Source organism: Sphaerodactylus townsendi, linkage group LG01, assembly GCF_021028975.2.
Source record: "Sphaerodactylus townsendi isolate TG3544 linkage group LG01, MPM_Stown_v2.3, whole genome shotgun sequence".
Lineage (NCBI taxonomy): Eukaryota > Metazoa > Chordata > Lepidosauria > Squamata > Sphaerodactylidae > Sphaerodactylus > Sphaerodactylus townsendi.
The window spans coordinates 155,418,648-155,446,085 of NC_059425.1; the positions used below are offsets into that span (position 1 = coordinate 155,418,648).

General features: G+C 40.4%; 1 protein-coding gene across 6 annotated transcripts in view; it reads left to right on the plus strand.

The window, feature by feature from the left end:
- The window catches only part of SNTG2 (syntrophin gamma 2), a 354,452-nt gene that overhangs the window by 173,633 nt on the left and 153,381 nt on the right, over window positions 1-27,438 (plus strand). For all 6 annotated transcript variants that reach the window (XM_048497891.1, XM_048497919.1, XM_048497904.1 and 3 more), the window contains 2 exons: window positions 17,101-17,188; window positions 25,189-25,280. In XM_048497891.1, the coding sequence (XP_048353848.1) occupies window positions 17,101-17,188; window positions 25,189-25,280 (180 nt within the window). The remainder of the gene's footprint in view (window positions 1-17,100; window positions 17,189-25,188; window positions 25,281-27,438) is intronic.

Genomic DNA, 27,438 nt, shown 5'->3' on the forward strand with positions numbered 1-27,438 from the left:
TTCTATACCGCCCCCCCCCCCCAAAGGGCTCAGGGCGGTGCACAACAATATAATAATAAAATATATATAACAATAACAATCATAATCATAACATCAGCAACAGCAGCAATGAACATCAAATCACTTTTTACAATGCAAACACTTCAAAACATCAATAAATAGAACAAATTAAATAAAATACAAAAAACAAATTCCAAAAATATAGTACTATACAGATGGCAACTGTAAAACAAATCCTCACATTAACAATAAGTCAGTTTTGGTAAGGAAGAAAACGGGGAACAAAGCCCAGGACTAATCTAACTACTAATGGTTCTAGTACAAGCAAAAATCCAAACTACCCTAACCACTAACATCAATTAATGTACTACCTAAGCTAAGCTAGACAGTAACCATACCTAATACTAGCCACATGATGCTCTGATAGGTCAGCTAAAGCACTGCAGAATAGACTCCTGAATAGTGAGGTGGGCAGGGAACTGATTGGAGCACTGAGAATTAGACCTTCCACCCACCTGTAGCACTTCCACCTTCTCAGAATTAGGCGTCAGTTTGCAAGTTTGCATCCACTCCAAAACTGCCTCAAGGCACTGTGGTGTTCATGGTTTTTACAGCCTCTGTGGAATCTTTTAGATAGAGCTGAGTATCATCTATATTGAAGGGAGATGTCCAGTAAGGTACTATAGGGCTTGGTTCTGGGTCTGGTATTTTTCAACATTTTTGTAAATGATCTGGATGACAGGGTGGCGGGGGGCTACATGTTAAATTTGGAGCTGACACAAAATTGGGAGGAGTAGCAAACACCTCATAAGATAGAAATACAATTCAGTGAGGTCTGCGCACACTGGAAAATGGGCAGATGTGAACAAGATACAATTCACCAAGGAAATGCAGAGTTCTAAATCTGGGTAACAAAAATAAAAAGCATATTGGCATGCAGGCCCATAGCAAGACTGGGGGGGCGGGGTGTTCTAAAATGCCCTACTGTCATGTCTTAGTATCATACACTGTCTGGACTAAGATGGAGACCTGTCTTAATTCATGAACTTTGATACTAAGAGGAGTTTGCCAGACACATGCTGTTTATTTAATTGTTATTTATTTTCCCAGGTAGGAAAGTTAAAGATGTTTTTTCTCGAAATGTGTTTGCTTTGTTTTTATATTAAGGGTAAAATGATGACATTTTTGACAATGCATTTCGGTAGTTTCAGTTTGGTACACATATGTTGTTGAGAAAAGGATATTAAGAATTCTGTGCTTCGTAATAAAGAAAACGTCAAGGAGACAAGAGGCACACGCAGAGAGTTAAGCAATCTGAGAGTTTCAATAGAGCGATATATCATATATTTCCAGCCAAATTGCTTCTTTGTTGCTGGTTTTGTGAGTTCACTTCAGAAAATGAAAATACTCAAAGTGAATTGGAATGTTTGTGAAGGTCCTTAGATTGAAAGTGACATTTTATTGTAGGAGTACCTTTACTTAGTTTTATAGTTTAACTCTCTGGTACATTTTGCTATTTAAAAAGTTATTTTGGCCCCTAAAGGCTGAGCTGTGATGTAAACAAACATTTTATGTGAAGTTATTGTCAACATCACATCGGACTCTTGTATGCAGAGCAGGTCTAGCATCCAAAGGGAAACATATGATCTTGTACAGAATAAACAAGCACTGCAGTCCAGACTAATTCAGTGTACGTTGAATACAGATCTTAAATGCTTCAGGGGAAAAGAAAGGAAAGGAAGCTAGGGTTTGGACTTTGCTGTTATCCATTAATGGCATATAAAACAATTAATTCTAAATATACAATTCCTTTGCTTCCATAATGACTATGTGTAGTAAGCTATTTGCTCCTTAAGGACTCTATTTAAAAAGGCATAAGGGAAAATGACATGTTCATTCAAATTAAGAAATGCATTTAAACAATACAACATGAATAAAGTAACTTTTAAAATAACCTTAGTGAGGTATGCTTGATTGTTTATTTAGTTGATACAAAAGTTTAACAATGCTTTCCCCTAAATCTGATGACATGTGCTATCAATAAAGAGAAAAGCTGTCTTTAGCTAATCTGTTCACCTGCAGTTCTGCATGCAAAGTGCATAGATGTTAAGGCACCAAAATGGCATTTTTATTATTTTTAACTAATTAATATAACTGACAAGATTAAGAAAATATTGAATACATGCAAAAATGTTATCTGATTGGTCTGTTCCAAACATTGTAATAGCAATTAACTATCTCTAAATATCCATTGTAAATTATATTTTATTACTTTAAGTTAAATTTATCCACTAGTATCTACAATACAAATCAAGATTTCTTTTTAAACATAGGGCCAATCTTTCTTTTTTTAATTCTATTGCAGGGGTTTTAAAACAGCATATTCTTGAATTATAAAATATGCAAAAATTGAAGAAATGATACACCTCCTGCTAACCATTTCTATGGGTGTCCTATCAGCTAATGATACCATATTAGTACCACTCAGAGTGCATGTAGTGAAACAATAAATTTGAACCCTTTTCTTTGTCAAAGGTTTTCTACAAATAACAAGTCACATGCCAAGGAGGTTGTTTCTCACCTACTTCTCTCCCAGACATTTTAAGGCACTAACTACATAACAAGGAGCTCCATGGCACAGAGTGGTGAGCTGCAGTACTGCAGTCAAAAACTCTTCTCCTTACCTGAGTTTAATGCCTATTAGAGTCGGTTTCAGGTAACTGGCTCAAGGTTGACTCAGCCTTCTGAGGTTTGTAAAATGAGTACCTAGCTTGCCTAGTAACTGCCATGATTTGAGGTGACACCACGGGGCAGTAATGACTTGGTGCTATCTTTGACTACATAATACACTGTTGTCATGAGTTAAATGGCCTCAGATTAGGGGATCCCTATGGTTTTACCAGCAGTTGTTGACCTCCTGTGCACGGTGAGGCATGAACATCTGGAACACCATAGGTTGGCCACCCCTATCCTAACTAAAATCAGGACCCACAGACTTGGATATTGAGTTTCCAATGTGGAATTCAAAAGTACTTATGGAGAAAAAAAAGGACCCAGCCAGGACCTGGAGCAAATTTAACATGTAGTGAGGCTTTAAATTTCTTTGTGCAGGGCTGGGTTTTTCCATCTTTTCTGGAGCATTCAGACATGCAATTCCCCATTGTGGTCTGAACAAACATAGTCTAGCAAAACCATTTTTAAACTGTAATTTGCTGCTGGTGCCCACTGACATACCTGAAACTAAGGTCAGATTGAGAATGAAACTCTCCAGAAAGTGTAAATTGATACCATCAAAGAAGTTGTGACTTTTTAATTAGGGTTTGTGAAGCACTTGCAAGCCCTTTCTTGTTCCTTCTGGTTGGCTCTTGGTGGCATGCCACCTCCTCTCACTCCCCAAGGATACCCAAAACAAACTAGTAAATGACTCCAACACAGGGGTGGGGAGCCTTTTTTCTGCCAAGGGCCATTTGGACATTTATAATATCATTTGCGTGCCATACAAAATTATCCCAAGGCCATGTCCCTCCTGCCCCTCAGTAATTCATTACAGCTCTATTCTGTTCTCTCCACAGTCCACTCCTGACATTCACCCAATCACCAGGTGAAAGCATCACCGCCTTCCCCTCGGTCCACCAATTAAAACACTTGGCAAGACCCAATTCCAACCAGTGGCGAATTGGAGAGGGTTAACAGCAGCAACACAAGGGGGGAGACTAATGGAAGAGACTAACCTCCACTACTCCTCTCACTTTCATGTCTTCATCTGGTGTAATTAGCATCTGTGGCTCCTGCCACACTTTGGTGCTCTAAGCCCCCAGAACAGATCTCTAGGTGCCTGCTCCAGCTGACACACATTCCTGGCCAAAATGGGGGGGGGGCAGGGAAGTGACAGATGGAATGAGCGTGAAGCGGCGATGAAACAAGATGGCGGCAGGCTGGGACTTAGACATAGGGTAAGCTTCACCCCCTTACTTTTCCTCCTCCTTATTGTCTTCTTGACGCGTCCAATTTCCAGGTGCAGGAGGGATGGACGACGGCAGGCCAGACCAAATGATTTCATGGGCCGTGTACGGTCTGCAGGCTGGATGTTCCCCACCCCTGCTCTAACAGTATCTCCTGCCAGGCAGAACCACATATTAAGCACTCTGTATCTGTGATTCAGTTTAAAAGCCCTGCCTCATTGCCATATGCTTAAGCTTTCAGACTGAGTCAGGGAACAGTGAAAGCATGGCACCTTCTATCAATATACCAGGACTTGCTAAACAGTATGGGTAGCCCCATCCAAGAGTCGGGCACCCAGCTGTGGCCATGCTCAGCGGCTTCCTCCAAAGAGGCTTTCTGGTGGCATGGAGAGGCTCAAAAAGTTTTTTTAAGCCTTCCTACTGCTGAGAAGCCTCTATGGAACTAAATAGACTTATGCCATCCAAAAGGACAGCACAAGTCTGATTTCTGACTGCCATGTAACGCTGTGAATGACCTCACTACACTGGCAGTGGCAGGAGTGCTGGGACGCTGGCTGCACATCTAATACTGCATCACAGCGTCACAGCCTCAAGGCAGCAGCTGCACACCAGCAACATCACCCTTCCACTGGGGTAAGTGCCCCAGGGAAAGTGAACTCCCAGTGCAGCCGCATACCTCTTCCGCCCGTAGATTCACTTCCCTCTGGATGGGACTCTTAATTTAGGAGAGGCTAGCTTTACTTGAAGTTGCAGTAGGTCTTAGTTCATCCTTGCCTTAGATTGTCAAGGCTTGCACCCCCCCAAAGAAAAGTCCAGAATGGAAAAGGGAATTGTATTGTCGAAGGCTTTCACGGCTGGAATCACTGGGGTGCTGTGTGGTTTCCGGGTTGTATTGCCGTGTTCTAGCAGCATTCTCTCTTGACATTTCGCCTGCATCTGTGACAGGCATCTTCAGAGGATCTGATGAGAGAATGCTGCTAGAACACGGCCATACAGCCCGGAAACCACACAGCACCCCAGAAAAGGGCATTCTTTCCCATATCCCCCGCCTTCCTCCCTCCTTCCTTAAAATGACCTTACTGTCCTTTTATTTACAAAAGGAATACTTTTTTTCCCTATCACTTTAATCCTTTCAGCTTTATGGCTCTAGACAGGGGCATAACAAGGCAGCCCTGGGCAAACTGTAGCCCTGTGCAAAACCTGAGTTGGCTGCCCCCCCCCCCCCCGCATGGGCGGCCACTCCACCACGACCAATTTTTTTTTGCACCAGGACATTGGTGCCTGCAGGGAGTGCATTTTAGACATATCAGCACCAAAATGTCAGTATACCATCAGGAGACTGTCCTTATGCTACTCTCCAAGTTTGGTGAGGTTTGGTTCAAGGAGTCCAAAGTTATGGACTCCCAAAGGGGGTGCCCCATCCCCCATTGTTTCCAATGGGAGCTAATAGGAGATGGGGGCTACAGTTTTGAGGGTCCATAACTTTGGCCCCGCTGCACCAAACTGCACCAAACCTGGGGGGTATCATCAGGGCAGTCTCCTGAATTCCCCAGATCATCCCCAGATCATCAGGGCAGTCTCCTGAATTCCCCAGATAAGCCTCCACAGCTCAGGCAGCAGAGCTGGGAATCAAACCCGGTTCCTCCAGATTAGATACACGAGTTCTTAACCTCCTACGCCACTACGCCACATAGGAGTTGTATTTTCCCCAAGGGTACTTTAACTCTGGGCATTTTCCTCCCATTTGGTGGGTCCATTTCAGCAACAATATCTCATCAATGCTATTCATCACTTTACAGTACAGATGTCTTCCATTTGGGAGGCATTATTTCAGTTGTTGAAATCTCACCTTGCCCCTATAATTTCTTCCTATTCTTGCATTCTGTTTCAGCATATAAACTCTCCCCTCACATGCACACACAAACAGTTCAGCATAACTTTCCATACAAATTAGAATTCCCAGGTACCTGCCAATGGCGAGCAATCACCTGGGGATTCCTGCCATTGCCTGCCAATGCACAGCTCTTTGGTGGGAGGAAGCAAGCAGGCTAAAAGGGGTGAGGGACAGCAATCTGTGTCAGTGTACAATGATGTCATGGGGAGGAGAGTAAACAATGAGGGAGCCTCAGAAGTTGGAGAGGCTGGGGGTGGGTGAGTGAGCGGTGGCAGTGCTGGAATGTGCAGGTGTAAAGATGGCCATCTCCAGTGGGGAAGGCTCACTGTGGTGCTGCAAATGCTCCTAGGTCCCAACAAGCAGCACCTTGCCAGGCTGGTGGTGATGGGTGAGGATAGGGCACAAGAGGAGTGGAATGACACAGAAGGCTCGCTGGAGCATAGGTAGTATGACAGCCCCAGCCAGGTGCTGTCGGACAGTGACAGCACCAACTTCCAGCTGGCATCTGGGGAGTCAGGGGAAGGGGTGGGGGTGGAAGTGATGTCATTATGCACTGACGGCCACTGCCCCCTGTACTTGCCTCTCAACTTCTGCCTCCAGGAGGCAACTGGCAGCCGCAATACAAATGTTTCCCCATTACTACAAAAACAAAATATCACACTGGGCACCTTGGTCTTGGGACTCCAAGTGTATCAAAAACAAAGGCAGATCATCCACAGTGCCCTTACCCACTTCTACCATCTGTGGAACTAGATTTTTCCACTACAGAATTTCAGTTTCATTGCCATTTGTTGGAATGTGAATGACCATTTTAATGACTTTTAAACCATATGGATACGTGCAATGATTTGAAAGTAGTCATGTACTGAATTCTCATTTAGAGTTCATCAGATGTGTGATAAGCCTTTCACCACTACTGGTTGCAGGCGTATAAAATTAAGAACGTTTAGCAGCTCAACTTGTACCTCAAATAATTACTTCAAATTACTTCACATGTTCGATCAGGATATAATCTACATTTGTTCTATAGACAACCAGTTATTTCTCCATGGGCATTGGTCGAGGTGCCAAGTTTAAAAAGAAAGTTCTGTTTAAAATGCTGCTTGCAGTATAGGGTTTATGAGGGGAAAAAAAACCCAGTACCATTTCAACAATGTAGTACCATTAGGTGTGTTTCCAGAAACAAATCGTTAAATAAATAAATATATATATTTCCAAGTAGCTATTTAATGTTTCATGCCAAATACCCTCAGGAATATGTTTTTCTCCTCCCTTCCACTTTCTTTAGCATCAAGTATCTGGCCTTAAGGCCTTTAATAGCTCTCCCTTTTATGAACTGGACTATGAAAACTTGCCCTTAGAGTCCAGCCAAAACCATGTTTTTGTTTTGCACAGCCTTATTCATACTATTTTGTTTACAGGGATTTCACAAGCTCTCAGTATGGATCCGTAAAGTATTCATTAAAATGGCAATAAACATTAAAAGCATCTTTTATGACTGGGTGGGTGGAATGCTATTTGTCCATAATGTCACTCTGAAAAAGCTCCTGCTCCCACAACATTCCACCTAAATTATATATTGCAGTTTGATTATTTCAGATGCTCTTTTAGGACACTCTTTACTATCTTTGATAAACCAAGAAGAGATTACTGAACGTACAGAGTTTACATGTTGTCAACACAGAATATTTAGAATTGGGGGGAGAGAGAGAGAGAGAGAGAGAGAGAGAGAGAGAGGTTTCTGTGTCTCACTGTGGATGCCCTACTACTAATCCATTTTTACATCTCTGTCGATTTTTCTGCCCCTTTTATATAGATTTGGAACTTATGAAATAGTCAAATTAGCTTAGTTTTGTTGTTTTTTTAATGGTCAAATTACTTTCCAATTATGATAATGATAATGATAATTATGATATAATTCCAACTTCTGCAGTATTTGTCATACATTACTATTTTATAGACACATTTTTCTCCAGTTTATTAGCCAATGATTCAACTAGTAAACCATAAACATCAGATTTATTTATTTACTTCATTAATATCCATTTTTTTCTAGATGAAACTCAAGGCAGACTACAAAATCAATTCAAACAAATAGCAAATACTTTAAATAAACAATGTGGTATGACTACAGTATTGCAGAATTTGGAAACAATGCCAAGAAAAACCTAACAGCTCCATCCAAAGGGGGGGGGGATCTGCTTGTGAAAGCAACACACTGCCTGGCCAGTAGATTTATCCTCCCTGGGGCACTTGCCCTGGTGGTGAAGGGGACAGCTGGCATGTGGCTTCCACTGCTCTCCCTGGCACTGGGACACAATGCTGTGTCCCTGCGCTCCTGCTGCCCTCACTGGTGTAGCGGGGGGAAACTGGGGATATGGCTGGGGAGGAGCCGACTTTAGTTGGCTCCCTCTTGGACGTTCATCCCATTACGCTGGTGAACAGGATGGTTGACTTACGCCACCAAAAATGTGACATTAATCTATTCTGCCCAATAGGGGCTTCCTGATGGTGGGGATGCTTTTTGATTTTTTAAGCCTCCCCACACCGCTGGGAAGCCTCTATCGGAATGACAGGGTGGCACCATGGCTTGCTGCCCCTAAGTTTGGATGGGACTGTGAGGCAACAAAAATTGTGGGTTGTGATGTTCTGTACCCAGTAGAGTTTGAGAGTTGTTTTCAAGGATAGACCCCTGTACAAAATATTACAATAATCTACAGCATGAATCCATATGTCCAGATCAGCCAAGTTATGGCATCTTCTAGACTGAACTAAGCTGTAAAGATGGCATTTTACTGCTGCGTTAGCTTGCTTCTCCAGCAATAATGCTGGATCCAGTTTAACCCAATGCTCTTAATTTATACAGCCAGGCATTTAAAAATATATTGATACAGTTGCACAGAAACATGCCAACCTGTCATGTACAATTTTGCTATACAAACTGTCACCATTAGCTCAAGAGTAATGTCCAAAAAGCAAGGGGGAATATTGTATGGAGCATGATCAAAACTGTAAGAGCTTGAACCCTTCTCTTAGATCCAAGTTGTTTCCATTCAGAATTAATTTTAAAGTTTGTTTTCCTTACTAGTAATTTTGCTGTTAGTAATTTTAATGAGGACTGTGTGTGCATTTTAGAGTATTCAGTGTGCATTTTAGAATATTTAGTGTTCACAGTGGGATAGAGTTTGCAAACATGCTCAGGTTTCAAATTGGCTTTTGTGGCTTGAATAAATGTTGAGAAACAGGCAGGGTTTGAAGAATGTTCAAACGGCTGTTGTACTGTGATTATTGTGAATTGAGACAGCATGGGGTTTATGCTTCCTTCATAATGGTCCAATCAAGGTTTAATGGAAATAAGGTGAGAATGATGCTTAATAGTCATAAAGACTGCTCTGTTTATGTATCTGTGTGTAATTTTTTACAGTGAAGAGTGTGGGTGTATTGTGTTCCTTTGAAAGTGTTTATACAATAAATTAATCTGAAATATGTGCACCTCCTGAACTGACTAAATATGCATGTTAATTTGCTACGAACTTCTAAGCAGGCTTTCCTCCATCTGTATGAGATTGATTTGTTGCATTATTTTTTATTCTTCCCATGTGAGTGAATCTTTCATCCCCTTGGTTGGGGATTGTGGGATATAAATTTAGTAAAATAAATAGTTTATTCCAGTAGTGGGATTCAGCAGGTTCGCACCACTTCGGCAGACCCAGTTGTTAAAATGGTGCTTGTAAACAACCAGTTGTTAAATTATTTGAATCCCATCACCAAAACCGGTTGTTAAATTATTTGAATCCCACCACTATATGCCAATAAAGGCTTGTGTTGTTGTGTTGTTGTTGAATCCCACCACTAGTTTATTCCCATTCTCAGTAGCTTGTTGGGCTGATTTTTAAAAATACCTTTTCTTGATTGAGTTATGATCAGTTTTTCCCCGCCTATTAGAGTAGCTTTTTGGAGCAACACAGAGGAATAATACTTTGGAATCCTAGTATAACTTCTGAGATACTGAAATATCTTCAAACCTTCAGATTTATTTAAAATGAGTCTCTCAGCAAAGTGCTTTCAGTGTTGAGTAGAAGAGAATAACAAATGAACTGAATAACAAGGGTACCTTTTATTGTCCGAATGAAACAGCTATTATCATCTATGATTATGAATCTATATTTGCACATCACTATGAATGTGGCTCAACAGAAAATGCAGAGTAGTTACCCATACTACAACTTCTGTTGTCACAAAGGTTTTTGGAGGAACAGAGTTAAAAGCTGATAAGTGCTGATGGATAAATTAAAAACTTGAGTCTCTGTGAGAAAGGTGTACCATAATAAACAAACAAAAAACTATCAAGTTATCACAGCCACCACTATAAACCTACCTGATCATTCTAGTCATCTTTGGAGGCCCTGCTTTGACTGCCCCTTCCATCTAAAACTACACGAGTGGTTCACTGAGAAAGTTCTTTCTTGGTTGTAGCACTAAAACTTTGGAACATCCTCCCTGGGGAGATTTGTTTGTCTCTCTCTATTGTCTTCCACTAGTAAGTGAAAAACTTTTTGTTTGATACACCCTTGGTAACTCTTATTTGCTCTCCTCCTAGTCTGTGTGTGTTTTTGTGTTAATGTATTTATAATGTGTTTTTTAAAAAATATTATATATTTTTTATTTATGTATTTTATTTCATTGGATTTAATAGACCACCGCTCCCCTTTTGGGCATGAGGCAACTCACAACATACATTTTAAAAAATGTGCGTGTTTTAAAATCCTTTTTAAATGTCTGAAATGTTTTAATGTTCTGATATTTTGTTGTCATATTTGCTACACTGAGGACCCTGAATTGGGTATAATGTAGGCTGACCAGACGTCCCGCTTTTGGCGAGACAGTCCCGCCTTAAAACAATTTGTCCCGTGTCCCGCGGGTTTTTTCAAGTGTCCCGATTTTTGGAAGGCTGCCGCACTGCCTTCTGGGACGCAAGGCAGTGCAGCAGCCTCCCACGCACACGGCCGCAGGAGCATGGCCTTCTGGGGCACTCCTGTTTCCCACCCTGTCACAGGGCGAGAAACAAGAGCGCCCCAGAAGGCAGTGCGCTCCTGCAACTGTGTGCGCATGCGCACGCACGCAGCCGCCCATCTACCCGCCCATCCCGGTTTACAAAGGTGACCATCTGGTCACCTTAGTATAATGGCAACTTAGAAATGTTTTAAATAAATGAATATTCAAGGATTCTTAAATTCAAAATTGTTGATCTTCTAACAAAGTGTGAAATTGTTGCTAAAATTGGCCTACCTTCCAAGGAGTTTGAAAGTAGAAAATGTAATGCTAGTTTCTAGTAAGGGATCCAGAAGAGATCCAGAATCTTTCTGAACTGGGTGAGTGGCAGAAACATGGAAATGATTTTCAGTATGAATAGGTGTAAGGTGATTTATATTGGAGCAGATAAAAACAAAAACCATCCTTAACTTTAAACATGTAGTGATGGAGTTTGAACTGGTAGTGACTGATTGGGAAAAAGATATTGGGGCTATGGTGGATAGCCTGATGAAAATGTCAACTTTGTATGACAGCAATAAGAAATGGGAAGCTCCATGCTAAGCATTAAGAATAGAATTGCCAGTACAGCTGTGCCTTCATACTCGTGCCTGTTACAACTACAGTTCTGGTCACCAGGATATCGGAGCTGGAAAAAATGAAATAGATGGATCAAAGTGTTGCAGCATCTTTCTTGTGAGGATGGGCTAAAGCAGCTTGGGAGTTTTTTAGTTCAGAAAAAAAATACATATGATTTGGAAGAAGCGGGTAAAAAGAAACCTTTCACCCTGTTCCTTCTTATGAGAACTTGGGGATATGCTATGAAACTGATTGGCAGTAGATTTAATATCTGGTGATGTCCACTGGCTTAAACAGATATAAGAAAAGCTGGGCAAAATAATGGAGGATCAATCTACTGCTATCTTTAATCTTTATGCCCTGCTCGAAGGTTTTGCAGGGACATATGATTATTTACCATAACAGAATGCTGAACTAGATGGCTGTTCTTATAGTCTTATGTTAGATTTGTGTTAACAGCTTCCGTGTCATAAAAGCATCTATTATTTAATAGCCTTCTGCTCCATTAATTCTTTCCTGTGGGTGCAGAAATTGATTTTCTCTCTTTTTAGGTATGTGAAGTTTTATGCTCTCTGCCCTTTAGCAATCTCATATGATTGTAAAACCCAGCAAAGGCAGTAACTTTCAAATAATTTATTTTGGCAGCATTTGTTTGCCCCTATGTTTTTATTCCATGTCCTTTTTTCAACAGATAATAAGCATTATCTTGGTTACAATTCATGCAGCAATTCTAGCCTTGACTGTACCATCCCTGTGAATAAAAACTGAGAATGAAAAAAAGTGTTGTCATTTGCAGACCTTGACAGTCATATATTCTGTAACCACTTTCATTATATCTTACTGATAGTTGTTATTTCAAACATTTTGGGGGGAAATTGCAGTTGCCAACAAAAGTTCCCAGGCCCATTTAAAATGCATGTTGCAGGCTGCCATATTGTTTGAAGGCAAAATCAATTGTTCTTATGGATGTACACTTCATACATCTGGTGAAGTGAGCTGAGACTTATGGAAGCTTGTACTGGAATAAATCTCAATTGCCACTGGATTTTTGTTTGGGTACACAGGCTACAGTTGTAGCAGCAGCCACAAAACAACATTATATTGATACTGAAAGATGATATGTATCAGCCATTTTTACATACCCATACACATCAAATAAAACCATTTGCCTTCATTAATATGTGAGAAATCCCTTATCTTGAAAAAAAAATTGTAAATAAGGTGACCCCTTTTCTGTTAAGTTACGATGTTGGAATTAATGTGATTTCACTGGAAAGTATATTTGTTTGTTATAGTTATTTGCTTGCTTATTCCATAAGTGATCAAGAGAACAACAGTGAATCCCTTTTTTTCTTTCAAGTTTAGACCATATTTATTCTAAAAAACGTATCAAAAGCTTAATTATCAAGCAGACTAGCAGAAAGAAGAAAAAGCAATTAGGTGATATGGCTGGTTTGGAAAGAAGACGTTAGTTTATTCCAAACCCTAATGTGGATGTTAATAAAGTTTAAGAAGCCACATTTGTCAGTTTAGAAAGAAAAGAAAAGAAATAAGTACCTCACCATTAAAATATTGGCAAAAACTATACCAACAATTTGATTCACTTTTACTTGAACATTTTAAATCAAATTGATTTGATCATATGCAAAATATTTCTAGACTTTTAAAAAGGCAAAATTAAGCTACCCGTGGCAACTCAAATAACTTCCTGCACAAATTACAGTATTTTCCCCCCAGTGTCCCATTGATCTGCGGCATCATGGTCAGCATCAGCTTATATCCTAAGGCTGATTCCACATGGACCAAAACAACAGTGTGAAAACGGTGTGAAAACGGTATAAAGGGTTTATACTGTTTTCACACTGTTTTCACACTGCTGTTTTTGGCCCATGCGGAATCAGCCTAATAGTGAAATCTGGTGACTAGAACTGTCAATGAGCAAGACAGCTTTCTCTATAGATATGGAAATGGTCTGAGATATGCAGAAAAAATGTGAAATCTAAAACAAATACATTGGGTGTTTTTGAAAACCCTGAAATGTTAAAAGAAGCTCTGTAGTTTTAAGCAAGTGATTCCTTTAGTGGCTGTCGCTAAGCACCCACTATCATTTTGCTTTGGTCTTCACTATGGAGAAAGTATGTAATTTTACAAGATTGGGCCAAGGGTATGTTGGCTGTTGGGTGCAAAGGAGACAGGGTTGCTAAATCTCTATCTGTGAATGTGTAACCAACTCATCTTTGGCTAAACCAGTCTTCTTTGGAGAACTAGGAAAATTTAAAATTTAATGAAAGGACAGCACCCTGTGGCTGGTCAAACAAATATGAATTTCTTCAACAAATTAACAAACTTCTAATTTAAACACAACAATTTTATATCAATTAGAGATAAATTATAGTGGATATGTATGTATATATAGCTCAACTGATTATACAAGATCTTCCGTTCCTTTCAAGAAAAGCACTCCAAACAGTTACAATTACTAACAGTGCCTAGTAGTAAGGAAAGTGAAAAAGTCCAAACAGTTAATGATACAGGACTTCTTTATCCCATCTGTTCTTTTGCATAGGTTGTAGCTGCTAAAGGCCTTTCTTCAACTGGGCCTGTAAAAAAATAACAATTCCCTCAATTAAGCTGTGAACCTTCCTTCTCTTGGTGCAAGCCGGATCAACTCAGGAGCATAACAAATATGGGTTACAAATGGATGAGACAGATCTTTCTACAAACCTGAAAGGGACTCCAACTTTGCAGAAAAATGTGCATTTGGGACTTTTTAAAACTCAAAAGGATATTCAATTGTAACTTTCTGTACATGCGGTCCAGTACTAGCAAAGAAATACAGAACAGAAAGAAAAAAGGCCATTCAGTTGTGTCCACCTTCCCTCAGCAGCCTCTTGTGAGCCTCAAAAAGGCAATGATGAGAGTTGAGGGACTTATGTGAATGAAAATGCAGCGCTTTGAGGATGGGGATGCAAGAGACATTGCCCCTTTCTTCCTCATTTATCAGCAGAACTTTTTTGCATTAGCCAAGTCACAAGAGAAGTTCAAGATTTTTGCTTATATGATGCAATGAAACTATGGCCTTTCTGCATGGCCAGTTTCTGCATGGCCAGTTTTGCGGGGCTGCATCGGCATGGTTAATGCCGATGGCAGCCCTGGAGCTGTTCACACGAACAGCCCCATGGGTTGTGCAGCTGGCAGAGCAGGCTCTGCACAGCCCCCCAAATGCCTTCCTACCTTGTCCAGGCGTTCGTCTCTCTGAGGAGGCCAGGGGACACGCCCCCATGGCCAGTGCGATGGCTGCAGCAACAGAGGCCAGGGGGCGTGTCCCCTGGCCTCCTCAGAGTGCCAGAAGCCTACAAGGTAAGAAGGCATTTGGGGCCGGTGCAGGGAATACGCCGGCTACAACCTGCTGCCGTTCGCTCGGCAACGGGTGGAAGCCGGCGTATTCTGAAAACCTTGCTCCCTAAGCGAGGTTTGACTACATCGTTTTGGGAGGAAAAAAGCAGCGCCGCCTGTGTGAACCATCCCCCCCCCAAACTATGTTTCCCCAGGCCGAAATTGGTGATTCCGGCCCGTGCAGAAAGGGCCTATGATCAGAGTGCTGCATTCTCCTTCACATTACAGCATTGAAATTACATCGTACCATTGCATTTGCCAATTTACCAAATTTTGGATTAATCCATCAGATGAGGAAAAGGCAGCCTGCTAAGTTTTATGTGCCTAGAGCTGGTAGGAGAAACTTTACAGCCCCACTTACCCATAAAATGCCTCTTCCTTGTGCCAGAGTTATACATGGTTCAAGCATTATGTTTCTTGGCCAGGACAAAATTGTAATATGAGCATTGACATGCATTGTTTAATTGCATATATGCAATCTCATGAGTCATAAAAGAAAAATGTCTACCTTATTTCTGGTATGTAACTGAATAGATCATGCCATTGCAATAGGTTTGCAGCCTGGCTGCTCCCCGCCCCAATCACTGGGGTCTGGTAAATAAATATGTTATGGTATGGCACAGGGCCAGTAAATTGAAATAAGTAGGCAAGATGGTTGTGTTAACAATAACAGCCCAGTTGAATGGGGCGGGGAGCAGTAGAGCAGTGACCAGGGGCAGCACTGCAGCACCACTTCCAAAGGGTAAATTTGTGGTATGGGTGCTGGTGGAAAGAGAGAAAACACTCATCTCCATGGTTAGACCAGATTTATGCCATGCATTTTGCATGTGTAAGTCAGTACCACTGAAAAGAGGTGTTCTTCAGCTGAAACACCACTGGAAGCTGCCTAAAGTCAGTTCCTCCCCTGGGAACACCCCGGGAAATCCCCTCTGGATGCCAGAGTAGACCCTAACAGTGTAGCAGTGACGGCATCCAGTCTGATGTCCAGATTCAGGAGCTGAATTGCTGCCCTGCTCCTCTGTGCTGGCCTAAATGCCTGTTGGCCAGTCTCCATGCTAGTTTGCATGGCACAGTGGATGCTGGCACCAGCCTAGGAGTCATGCTGAATCCAGTGTAGCTTTAGCCTCTTCCCCCCCCCCCTTTGGATTGCACAGTTGGTAAAATACCAATGATGGAATAATGTATTCACCTGTTCTAAGTGGGGTGCAAATCCTGGAATGAGCAGGTTCATAGTCCAAGAATCACTGTTTGGTGTTCAAGTGACAGCAATACATTTGGCCAGTTTTGGTCTGTGAACTGACTGTGGTCCTTCCTTTTGCACAAGGTTTTGGGCATTGTCATCCTTGCCTTGGTATGTTACTGTGATGAGCTCTGTATGGCCAAATCAAGCCATTGTTCAAAGAACATTTCTCCTCTTTTAAATGCTACTGTACATAACTTTATTTGGACCCATTGTCCCCACTGTTATATTTTGCTACTTAATTATTAAGTATTACATATTTGTAACTATTTTTGTATGGTTTTATCATTTTGAATATTTATGCAGTGTTTGTACTTATGAGTTATTGGTAATTATTAGGCTTTTAAATAAGGATTTAAAGCTTTTGCTGATAATATGGAATGGTATCAAGTTTTCATTGTTACACAGCATCATAACTGCCTATATGCAATCTAATAAAAAATATGATAGGTAAATGCATTAAATCCTTTCCCCCTTGCTGTTAACATTGTGGACATTTCTATACACCCTGTTGGCTTTATTATAGTCAAAAATCCAGACCACAAAACTTCAAAAGATCATCTGCCAAAAATGTGGGCATGATGTAGTCACTGGTAACCACCTGAACTCCCACCAACTTGAATTTCAAAGTACAAGTATGTGCTTTTTCTCAGTAGAATAAATAGAAATTTAGAATGGTCACCTCTGTGCTCTGGCTCGGATAAAATAAATGTCTTTGAAGCATTTTTCCCCTCCCTTGTTGTATGCGAACATGGATTGCCTTTCAAAATTTATTTTTTCAGACAGTGCCACGATTGTGGATACACTTTCCTTTATCATTTATTTTTTGTGGTCTGACCCTCAAGATATTCTTCATTCCAGTGATAAGCGTGAATATTGGATTCCTGACAGAACTACTGAGATGTGGTGCTTTTTTTTTTTTTTTGATGTAGACTATTTTGCTCTCTGTGCCTGGTTCTTCTTTGGTATAAAGTAGCTGTTATTTGTCACACTGACAGGTGCATCTACTGCGAAATGCTGGAGATGAAGTTACCATCACCGTTCAGTACCTCAGGGAAGCTCCATCATTTCTAAAGCTCCCATTGGGTAAGGCAAAATTAATGGATCTTGGTACAATGTTTTCCTCTGCAATATTTCTCTTAACAGACAGGCACTTGCACGCAAATACTATTTCACTCATTGTTCTAGTTCGAGACAGATGATATACTTTAATTCTAAATTGTTATTTGTTTAAGCATACCTTGTTTTCGTACATCCATAGACACATGCAAGACAGGGAGAGGCTAGATCAGTGGTGGCTAACCTTTGGCACTCCAGATGTTATGGACTACAATTCCCATCAGCCCCTGCCCTCATGGCCAATTGCAGGGGCTGATGGGAATTGTAGTCCATAACATCTAGAGTGCCAAAGGTTAGCCACCACGGGGCTAGATGGTCCAGCAGATGCCCTCTATGCAAAAACTTATAGGTTTGATCCCTGCTATCTCTAATTACACCAGATCTCTGGAGTCACATCTTGGACATACCACTGCCTTTTTGACCATTTTCTTGACCCTGATGAAACACTTCCAGTCAGAATACATACAACTGCATATAAGCGTGTTCCTGGTGCTGCAACCTCACACATCCATAATGTATATACAATTCACAGTTATATTGGTGAGATCATGTAGGCCTTCAAGAGTTAAGACAGATTAGGTGAGAGACAGCAATACAATTAGCCATGCCATGTTGTAATATTAGGTGCACAAATAGGTGGAATTGTGCAATAGGGAAGCTGCTGCTAAACAATTGCAAAGAGCCAGGTGAGTGTAGTGCCCGTGTGTGTATGTGTCTCCTTTTGAAAATAATAAGACTTATTTCCCCCTGCTTGGTTCTATGTAACAGTTAGTATAGAAGTTTTACAAGTGTGTTCCAAGAATCATAATCATTCCATTAACTCAGGGCCAGATTGTCATGCTGGCTATTTAAAATGGTTTGAATTTGATTTGTGTAGGGAATTTCTAAGGCTAGAATCCACTAATTAACTTTTACTATCAGACACAGGAAAGATGATAAAGACAGTGAAGAAAAAGTACTGGAGGGTTTTTTGGGGGGGCGGGGAATGGGTAGTGGTTGTGACAATTCTTTGTGCAATGTGTGCAAAGGAAACACGTATGTCCCAGTGAAAGTAGTCTATTGGAGATATCTCATTATGTATTATCACAAATGTTAGGCATGTGTGCAAAAATTTCTATACGTTCTTTGATTTTTCATGGAGACCAAGATGTTCTTATTCTAAACTTCAGCTATTTTTAAAAAATCTATCCCACTTCTCTCAAAGCAAAGAGAAAAAAAATTAAAACAGCAGACAGATTCACATTTTGAATTTACAAAATTAAAAAAGAATCAGACTGCCCAATTTCAGTACAAAAAGTAAAAGTGCCTGCAGTTAAATGTTCCTTGAAAGTCATTTTGCACATTTCCTAGAAGGTTAGGAAAAGGGGACATTCTGCGTATCTTCCAGAGAGCCATAGGCTGTAGCACTAGATGGAAACCAGGGCCACTCATTCTCTGTCAGACTGCTCTGCTTTAAAGAGCAGGGACAGCCATGGTTTGTATTCTTCAGCTACTCATGGACTGGCTGATCCCTTTCCATGATCTCATTGCCTTTTTCACTAAATGTTATGGGTAGGGAGACTTAATGGGTATCCCATGAGATGCTGCTGTGTAGCAGTGGTGGGATTCAGCAAGTTCACACCACTTGGGCAGAACTGGTTGTTAAAACGGTTCTTGTGAACAACCAGTTGTTAAATTATTTGAATCCCACCATTGGAACTGGTTGCTAAATTATTTGAATCCCACCACTGCAGTGTGTAGGTTTCTGCAAAAGTGTATGGATTGATAGCTATCAGCTCCATTGATTATACAAATTGATGCTAGAAATTGTTCAGTAGAGGTGCATGGAAGTCTGACCAATATGGGAGTAGATTTGGTTTCATGTGTCATTGTGTTAGTTTCTTTGCACGCTTTTGTGTGTGTGTGTTGATGCTGAAAGAATAAGGGAAGAGATAGTTGTGTGCAAGTCTTGCACATTTAAAGTGGTATGGTTTAGCAAGTGGATGAATGCTCCTCAGCTTCCTGTTGCTTAGAGTTTTGAATACTGTTTGTACTTGTCAGACTTGTGAGATGTTGAAATGCTGAAGCTGACAATTGATTGAAGGTTCAAAGTTTTCCCATCTTATTAACACTCTTACAAGCACTGCTGCTTAGAATACTGAAGTGTTTATCATTACATTCTGCATGTTAGAAAAGTATTTCAGGCACACCAGTGTAAATCAGAAACAACAAAACTTTCTAGTGCTGTACTAAGTGTTAGAAAAGGAAGAAGAATTATGTGTGTTGTCAGTGTGTTCTAGTCAGCAATAACAACTTTCAAAACAATATGATCTGGTGAATATGAATGAATGAGAGGGAATTGTTTAAAGGAAGATAATCAAACATGTTAAGGAAGCATTTTAAAGCTCCTTGAATTTAATGTGTTGATTGATAATAGTTTCAAATGATTCTACTGCTGCTATAGCTGTGAATGTCTGGGAGCAATTCTGAGCAAGTCTGTTAAGAAGTCCCCTTTCATTCAATAAGAGTTTACTCCGAAGAGAGTGTTTTTAGGATTGCAGCCTGTGTAAAAGAGAAACTGGCTCAGTCATTCATCATTGTTGTATGCTTCAGGGAGAATGTACGCTTCTCCCACTGTTTATATGGTGGGCTCTGGGCAGTTCACATGGAGGTTTCTATAAACAGAGACTTGATTTATATGATTCATTCCTTTCATTTGGAGGAAGTACTAAGTACTAAGCCTACGTGTTCCTGGTTCTCTAGGCATATTAAAGGGGCTAGATACCTTGACATGGCTAGCCTAGTTTAGCCCGATTTCATCAGGTTTTGACTGCTAAGTAGCGGCAGCCTTACTTTGTACTTGGATGGAAGACCATCAAGAAAGTCCAGGTCACTGTGCAGAGGCAGGCAATGGGAAACCACCTCTGAACTTCTCTTGCCTTGAAAACCTGATGAAGTGTTGCCATAAGTCTGCTGTGACTTGACAGCAGCAACAATTTTTTTAAAACCCCTGCCTTCAGGACTTGTGAAAGGAATTTTCTCTTCTGCTTTAATTAAAAATACTTATACCCTTACTTTCTTAACTTCATTTTCTCATAAAAAGCAAACATTTCCCCCAGGAACCAATTTTGTCATTTAAAAAAATCTCATTAATTTTTTTTTCTCCCTGCCCCCCGAAATTACTTAAAATCCTCCAAAATTGTATCCCACCCATACTGTCACAAGATGGTGATGATTTCCCTGGATGATATCACCACATAGGATTTTTCCTGCTGTACAATTTCCCACCTATCCCATTGCATTGGGGTAGGATATATCCTATGCATATTTTCTTTGAAGTAAATACCATTGACCTCACTTAACTTAGTTCTGACTATATTGGATTAGGTTGTTATTCTAAAGTCTTTTTTTTAAAATACCCACCCAGAGAAAATGAGAATCTTTAATTTATACAACTTTGTAAGTAATGTTGAAATGATGCTTTTTCTTAATGTTGAGGGAAACTTAGAAACAATATTTAAATTTTATTAAATATTGTGAAGTACATTAAAAATACAACTGAGCTTGTTTGTATTACTTTATTTTTGAAAACATATTTGTTCATAATAATTAATTGGTAGAACGTAGATGGAGACAGAATAATCATATGTGCCAAGGCATACTGTAGGCATGAAAGAAACATTTAAGGCTAGGAATATTATGAAACAGGAGGACTTATTAATTCAGTTATTCAGCAATCATATGGCGTATATGCAGATTAAAAATAAAGATACAAAATTATTGGATAGTTATAATGATAAATTGGTTGATCTTTTGGTTTTTGTAATATCCAGAATTATGAGTGGCCTTTCATACACAAAAAGTAGATCTGTAACAAGCCCAATAATGTCCACGTCTGAAGGAATCAGCTAGATAAAAATTATGACAAGGATTGATACACACAGAGATTACATGGCATAAGAAATGTGTTGGTCTGCCCCCCTAAAGATATTCAAGATGTAAAATAGTGTTTCTGGATAATATAGTGGTCAGGTAGGGTGATTTACATTGAAATTACAACGCTTTCTGCACAAGTCACCTAAAATGCTTGCAGAATGTTTGCAAAATATTTTCAAACCCCCCCCCCATTTGTTCTCACTCACCCCCTCAAAACGTATTCTGACTACCATGATGGGTTTTCTCTGTCTTTGTTGGCTACTTGTAGAATTGATGCTTTGAAGACCCGATGCATAGATTCTCTGTTGCTGTGTGTAATTAGAACTTCGAAGATTTAGCCAAAAATGCAAAAAAAACACAACAACCCGCAGAACTGGAGATAATATAAATGTAAGGGAGAATAGAGCGAACTTAGGGACACAATAAAATGGCACCAAGGGGGAAGTTCGGGGGCAACACAAAGGCATGGAAAACACAGCAGGGAAGATAAAATATTTTAAATATGCCTGAACAGCAAGGAAAGACATTTTGAAAACATTTCACACAAAAGAATAGTTGTGAATGGGTTTTCAGATAAATCCTTTCCAGGCTGGAAATAAACAGTTTTTGGAATGTAAGGGGGGGAAAACGCAGGGTGGAGTGAAACCATATGCCATCCTTGCAATGTAAGAAACACAAAACAAACACTTAGCAGTTGCTCCACACAACTTACTCTCCCAGAGGCGAAGCGAGGAGGAACTGCACCCAGGGCGCATGTGCACCCTGTGCCCTTACTGCTGCACCGTTCGCACCATCTGCCCCCACCCCGGAATGCCACTCCACGCCCCCTCCGCGTCCCAGGCATACCCCCTCTGCTGCTCTGCCTGGGGCGTCATGCCCCACCTGGTCCTGTTGGTGCTACGCCACTGACCTCTCCGACTCACACTATCCCACCACCAGGCTAATACACTGAAAAAGACAAGACAATGATTGAAACTAAGCTCCAACATGTTCCTGTCTCCCCTGGTAGTTGGCAGCAAAAGCTGCTTCATAACAGGGAAACCTCAACATATAGCCTCTACCTCTACCTCCAAATTGCATTGCTGCATTTTCTTCAATTGATCAAGCCCCAGGCTTTATTCAGAGACTGGGGCAAATCTATCCCCAGCTTACTGGCCAGGAATGCCTATTTTCTCCAGTTGAACTGATCACTGTTACCTGGACATCAGTTGTAATCCCAGGAAATTTCCAGCCACAACCTAGAGGCTGGCAACCCAACTGATTCTGAAGTATTAGTCAAGTAATTTGGAAGCATTTCTTGGGCTGGTTCTGGTACAAGGACTGTGAGAGGATTACACTGGATTACTAATGTTCTGAGTGTTCCTCTCTCCCTAGCAGCCATTTATTACCCAAGAATAAACTGTCCTGGAATCACAGGTTCTACATGGAGTAACAGGCACACAGATTAGAAGGCTGCAGTGGAGAGGGTGCAGTTGTTGCCATTTTCCTCTTCTGTCCGTGGAACTCCACCCATACAAGGGTCAGAAGAAGCCATTTAACTGCTCTTTCGCTGCAGCCTCACATGTGGTATAGCTATTTATTTCACCCAGGAATAAATTATCAGGGCAAGAAATGGCTCAGGGGTGGGGGGCGAGGTGATCCTCCTATCAGATCACAGGATCCTTTTGCAATGGCTGTGAATAATGGAACCAAGCTTACCTGGCTTTGGTACCAGAAACTCCTGAATAATACAGATGGCAAAGCTCTATTTCAGAAAAAATAAATAAAAGCAATTAAAAACAAGGAACATTTGAGTAGTAGCAGGTTGCATAGAAAACAATGACGCTAAATATCAACTTATATTTACTAACTAGCTGCCTATTTAATACAAGTGTCTTTCCAACAGTACGGAGGTGGAAGAGGATGATAAAACTATTCTTCTTATAAGCTTCGCTTATGGAGAAAGCTGGCTCTAACCTTCTGACCTCCACAACCAATTGCAGGGCTGTCTTCATGAAAATTTCCAGGGAGTGAGCGAACTAACCTATCCCAAGTCAAATTCTCAGCTGAAAGATCTGATCCAATTAAGCCTGCTTGTAAACCTGCCCTTGAGAGAGATAGAGACTGATATGAGGGAGTAAACTCTACACTTACAAGAGGCAAAAAAAAAAAATTCAAACTGGAAACTACCTCTAAGATGGCCAGGAATGCTTCTTTTCTCCAGATGAACTAATCTCTGTTGCCTCGACATCAGTTGTAATGCCAGGAGATGTCCAGCCATGATCTAGAGTTTAGGTGCAGCTAAAAGTTAAACCAATGTCTCTCTGTGAAGGTATGTGAAGGTATAGCAATACCTGTAAATCTTTATCTCACACAGTCTCTCAAATAACCATTTATCTGCTCCGCGAGGCTCCCTTTAAGTGGGGTCAAGGACCACTTGATCTTTATGATGATCATCTTTCAATATATGTGCTGGATTTATCCCCTTATTTGTGCTGTCTAGATAACATAGTTGTAATTGTTTAGTACTTCATGGGCATACAGATCCAGATAAATTGGTCTGTTCTCAGAGGCATTTGTACCAGCATATAAACCCCAAGACTGCTCCTCTGGATAGATTTGTTAGCTTGTGTTAAGATAGTTATACCCAGCCTGTTGTTCCAGTGTTTTAGCGGCTTAGTTCTGCTATCTGTTCTGAGGCTTCAGTTTGAACAAATGAGTAGGGGTGTGTACAATTTTTTCCAGTATTTTTGGGGTTCAGCTTTTTTTTTTCAAAGGTGGGGACTGCATGCCAGCTTTTTAAGCTTTTTTTTTTTTTGAAACTTTTCAGGCCTTTTAAAGCCAAACTCCAATTCCAGCCACAGAGCTGAATGTCAGCATCGGCTCAGTTTACCCCTGCATACATGGTTGCCCCATTGCCTATGAAGCCCACTTGGATTTTAGAAGCAGTGCGGGAGAGCTATATGCAGGGATCTGGTAACCATTTTGGGCTTCAGAGGTAGTGGTGAAGAGATATCCCCAAAAGCCCAAACACGTTTTGGCTTTTTATGGCTTTGGCTATATGGCTATGCCCAGATTTTAGGCGTGGGTGGGTGGGTGGGGTGGAGATGTTGACTGAAAAAATACCCAGAAAAAGCCAATATAGCTTTTTTTTCAGGGTAGTGTGTTTTTTGGCGGCTCAGCTTTATTTGAATGGTCTTCAAACCAAAGAACACCCATACTTTGAATTTAATCATGTTCTAGCATGGAAATGGAAAGGTAGTAACTAAACACAGGTGAAATGCCTCAAGTGTGGAATGTTTCAAGTGGCCAGATTTTCCTTTGCATCTGCTCTAGTTTTTGTCATTTAATGGTTACAGTTCAAGATGTAGGTTTATCTTGAGCTTCAAAGTAATTAATGTCTTGCCTCTGTGTATACAATATGCTTTAAAAGCCTTTCTAATTTAAGGATTTAAGACAAATCAAGAATAAGATGGGGACAGTGCTGTGACTGACCATGTGTCCATTGTGAGCATATTCAGAGGAATTCTTGGGAATTTTCCCTCAACTCCATTAAAAAATTGGCTTAAATGCTTTCTGGAGTGGTTTCCTGTTTTAGCTAATGTGTAAAATAGGTGATAGTGTATGTATTTGGACATTCTGTTTTTGTTGTGTTTAGTTTTGCAACCAGTCTCAAATTCTAGGTAAACAAGATAGAAAATATAATAAATATTTTGGATGCTACATACTTGGCAGGTATATCTTTTTGGAAATTTTGAGGGGACACATAAATAACTACTGCTAAAATGATTAAAGTAATAAGGTACTAATATTTTATACCGCTGTCCAGTTCATTTTGTTGCATACTGTTAATGCTAGATCAGCTTTATTATACAGTCAACTGACCTCTATTCTTGCATACTGCTTGCTTTTTTGTTAGGAAATATTTAACAGTGATCGATCGCAATTAAACTTATTTGGATTATAACTATTTTTACACGTTAACTGCATTTTTAAAAATCATATTATTAATTGTTATCTGCTTCACATAGCATTAACAAGTATAAAGCAGCTTTTTAAATGCCACGTTTCAGGTTCTCCAGGACCATCCAGTGATCACAGCAGTGGTGCTTCCTCCCCTTTGTTTGACAGTGGTTTACATTTAAATGGAAACTCCACAAATACAGTGAGTGAGTTAATTTACCTAGCTGTATATATGGTTTCTGTGATGTGGTAATGTAACCTCTACATAGGAATGGAATGAGCCAGGGAGAGGTGGAGCCTCTAGAGGCAGATGGGTGCAGAATATGTGGAAAGCAGAAGAGGGAAGCAAGGCTGCTTGCATGGGAGCTTGACATTTCATTATAAGCTTTTAACATCTTATTTAAGGGTTGTGTTTACCTGGTGGGAGTTCTCTTGGGACCCTTATCTTTTGAAGCCAGGGCACCAAGAGTTCATCTGGAGACTTCCTGGGCCACGTAACAGAGGAACAGGGTTGGCAAGCCTTTGGAGCAACCAGCCGCTGAGTATGGCGCCCCTGCTCCATTACATCTAGATTACCCTCCTATGGAGGAGTCCGGCCGCTCCCTAGGGGAGGGTTTTAAGGAAAAGGGTTTACTGGGCGCCTTCTATTATGGTATTACCGTTGTTTTTAATGAAATTTAGTATATTTAATTGTATAGTTTTGTTCCCGAACTTGTTTTGTATTAGTTTTGTTGTACACTGCCCAGAGCCCCTCGGGGATAGGGCGGTATAAAAATCTAAATAATAAATAAATAAATAAATAAAAAGGGGAATGTTAATGGTGAAACTTGTATAAGATCATGGTTTTGTTGCATTACTAAGTTCTGTGTTGATATATATGTTAAGTGAAAAATAAAAACAAAAGAAAGAGAAAGAGAAATTTTGTTTTAAATTGTTTTGCAACATTCATTCCCAGTTCTGCCCCACAGAACCCACCCGCTGAGGTTACTATAACAGGAAAACAGGGGTGCGCCACATTAGTCTAGTATCAAGGATGATTACTGTAATTTCTGAAAAGGAGATGAAAATAAACTGATTAGGACTAGGATGTAGTAGCAACAAATCTAGATTTGCAGTGATTAGATGATAGCTGTTTAAGCTGCTGAGCAGGTATTAAATTATTCTTTGATATGTATATCAAACTGTTGGCAACAGAGAATGCCAAGATTTAGATTGATACATTTGCTATCAATAAGCAGACGACACCTGGTTCCATTTTTGTTTTTTACTTGAATTTAGGAGCCATTGTTACATTATTGTGCCATTCTCTTGAAACTGCAGAAATCAGAATGAGGGCAAAAACTTATCTATCACACGAAATATTTTCTCTGGTGGAAAAGATTAGCAGAGGGACCTTCCTCACCATTCTTTTCCTGCTGCAGACCAAAATTTTGATCTTAGTAGACAGGGGACCTCCAGGAGGGGGGCGGGGGACCAGGCTTGTAGCATGTGGGGAAATTGGCAAAAGTGTTAGGGTCATCCTTCCACTGACAGAAGTCCTCCATGGTGTCCAGTCTAAATAAACTGAAGTTGAAACCAGAAAAAATGTGAGGGATGGAGTTTTAGGAACATTTCCTGATAGATAAAAATGGATGAAAATGGTGAATATTATAATCTTTTACATTTATATATTGATACCCTGTTTTCTCTGTAATGGGGACCCCAAGAAGCTCACAACATTGTTCTCCTCCATTTTATTCTACCAACAACCCTCTGGCATAGGTGAGGTTGAAAGAGATTGTTTGTTCCACTGTCACCCAGCAGGTTTCCATAAGAGATCGACTGGTGGAATTGTCCTCATCCTGGACCTTACTTTGCCATTAGATTACATGATTCCTTCATTACTCTTAACCATGATATTTTAATTATTATTTTATGAAATCACAGCCACCAGATCTTCAACTAGTATTGGCCTTCCTATGGCATTGGTTTCTTTCCAGTGTCTTGGTGTAGTACATGTGAAGATCCAAGCAATGTGGCCTTTTGTAATTGGTAGATGGAGATTTTATCAATATGTAGTGGTTCAAGTGCCGTCAAAGTTTGTTTTTTTTGGGGTATGGTACCCAGTGTACCCATAATCACTGGGACTACAACTGCTAGTTTGTGCCATCATCTCTCGACTTCCATTTTCAGATCCTGATATTTTGTCATCTTTTCCAATTCTTTTTCTTTGACCTTGCTGCCACCAGGTATATTAATTATCCATGTTTTTTTCTTTTCAACCGCTGTTATGCTGGTGTATTATGTGCCAAGACTTCATCTGTCTGAATTCAAAAGCCCCACAATGTTTTGACCTGCTCATTTTTTACTACTTTTCCAAG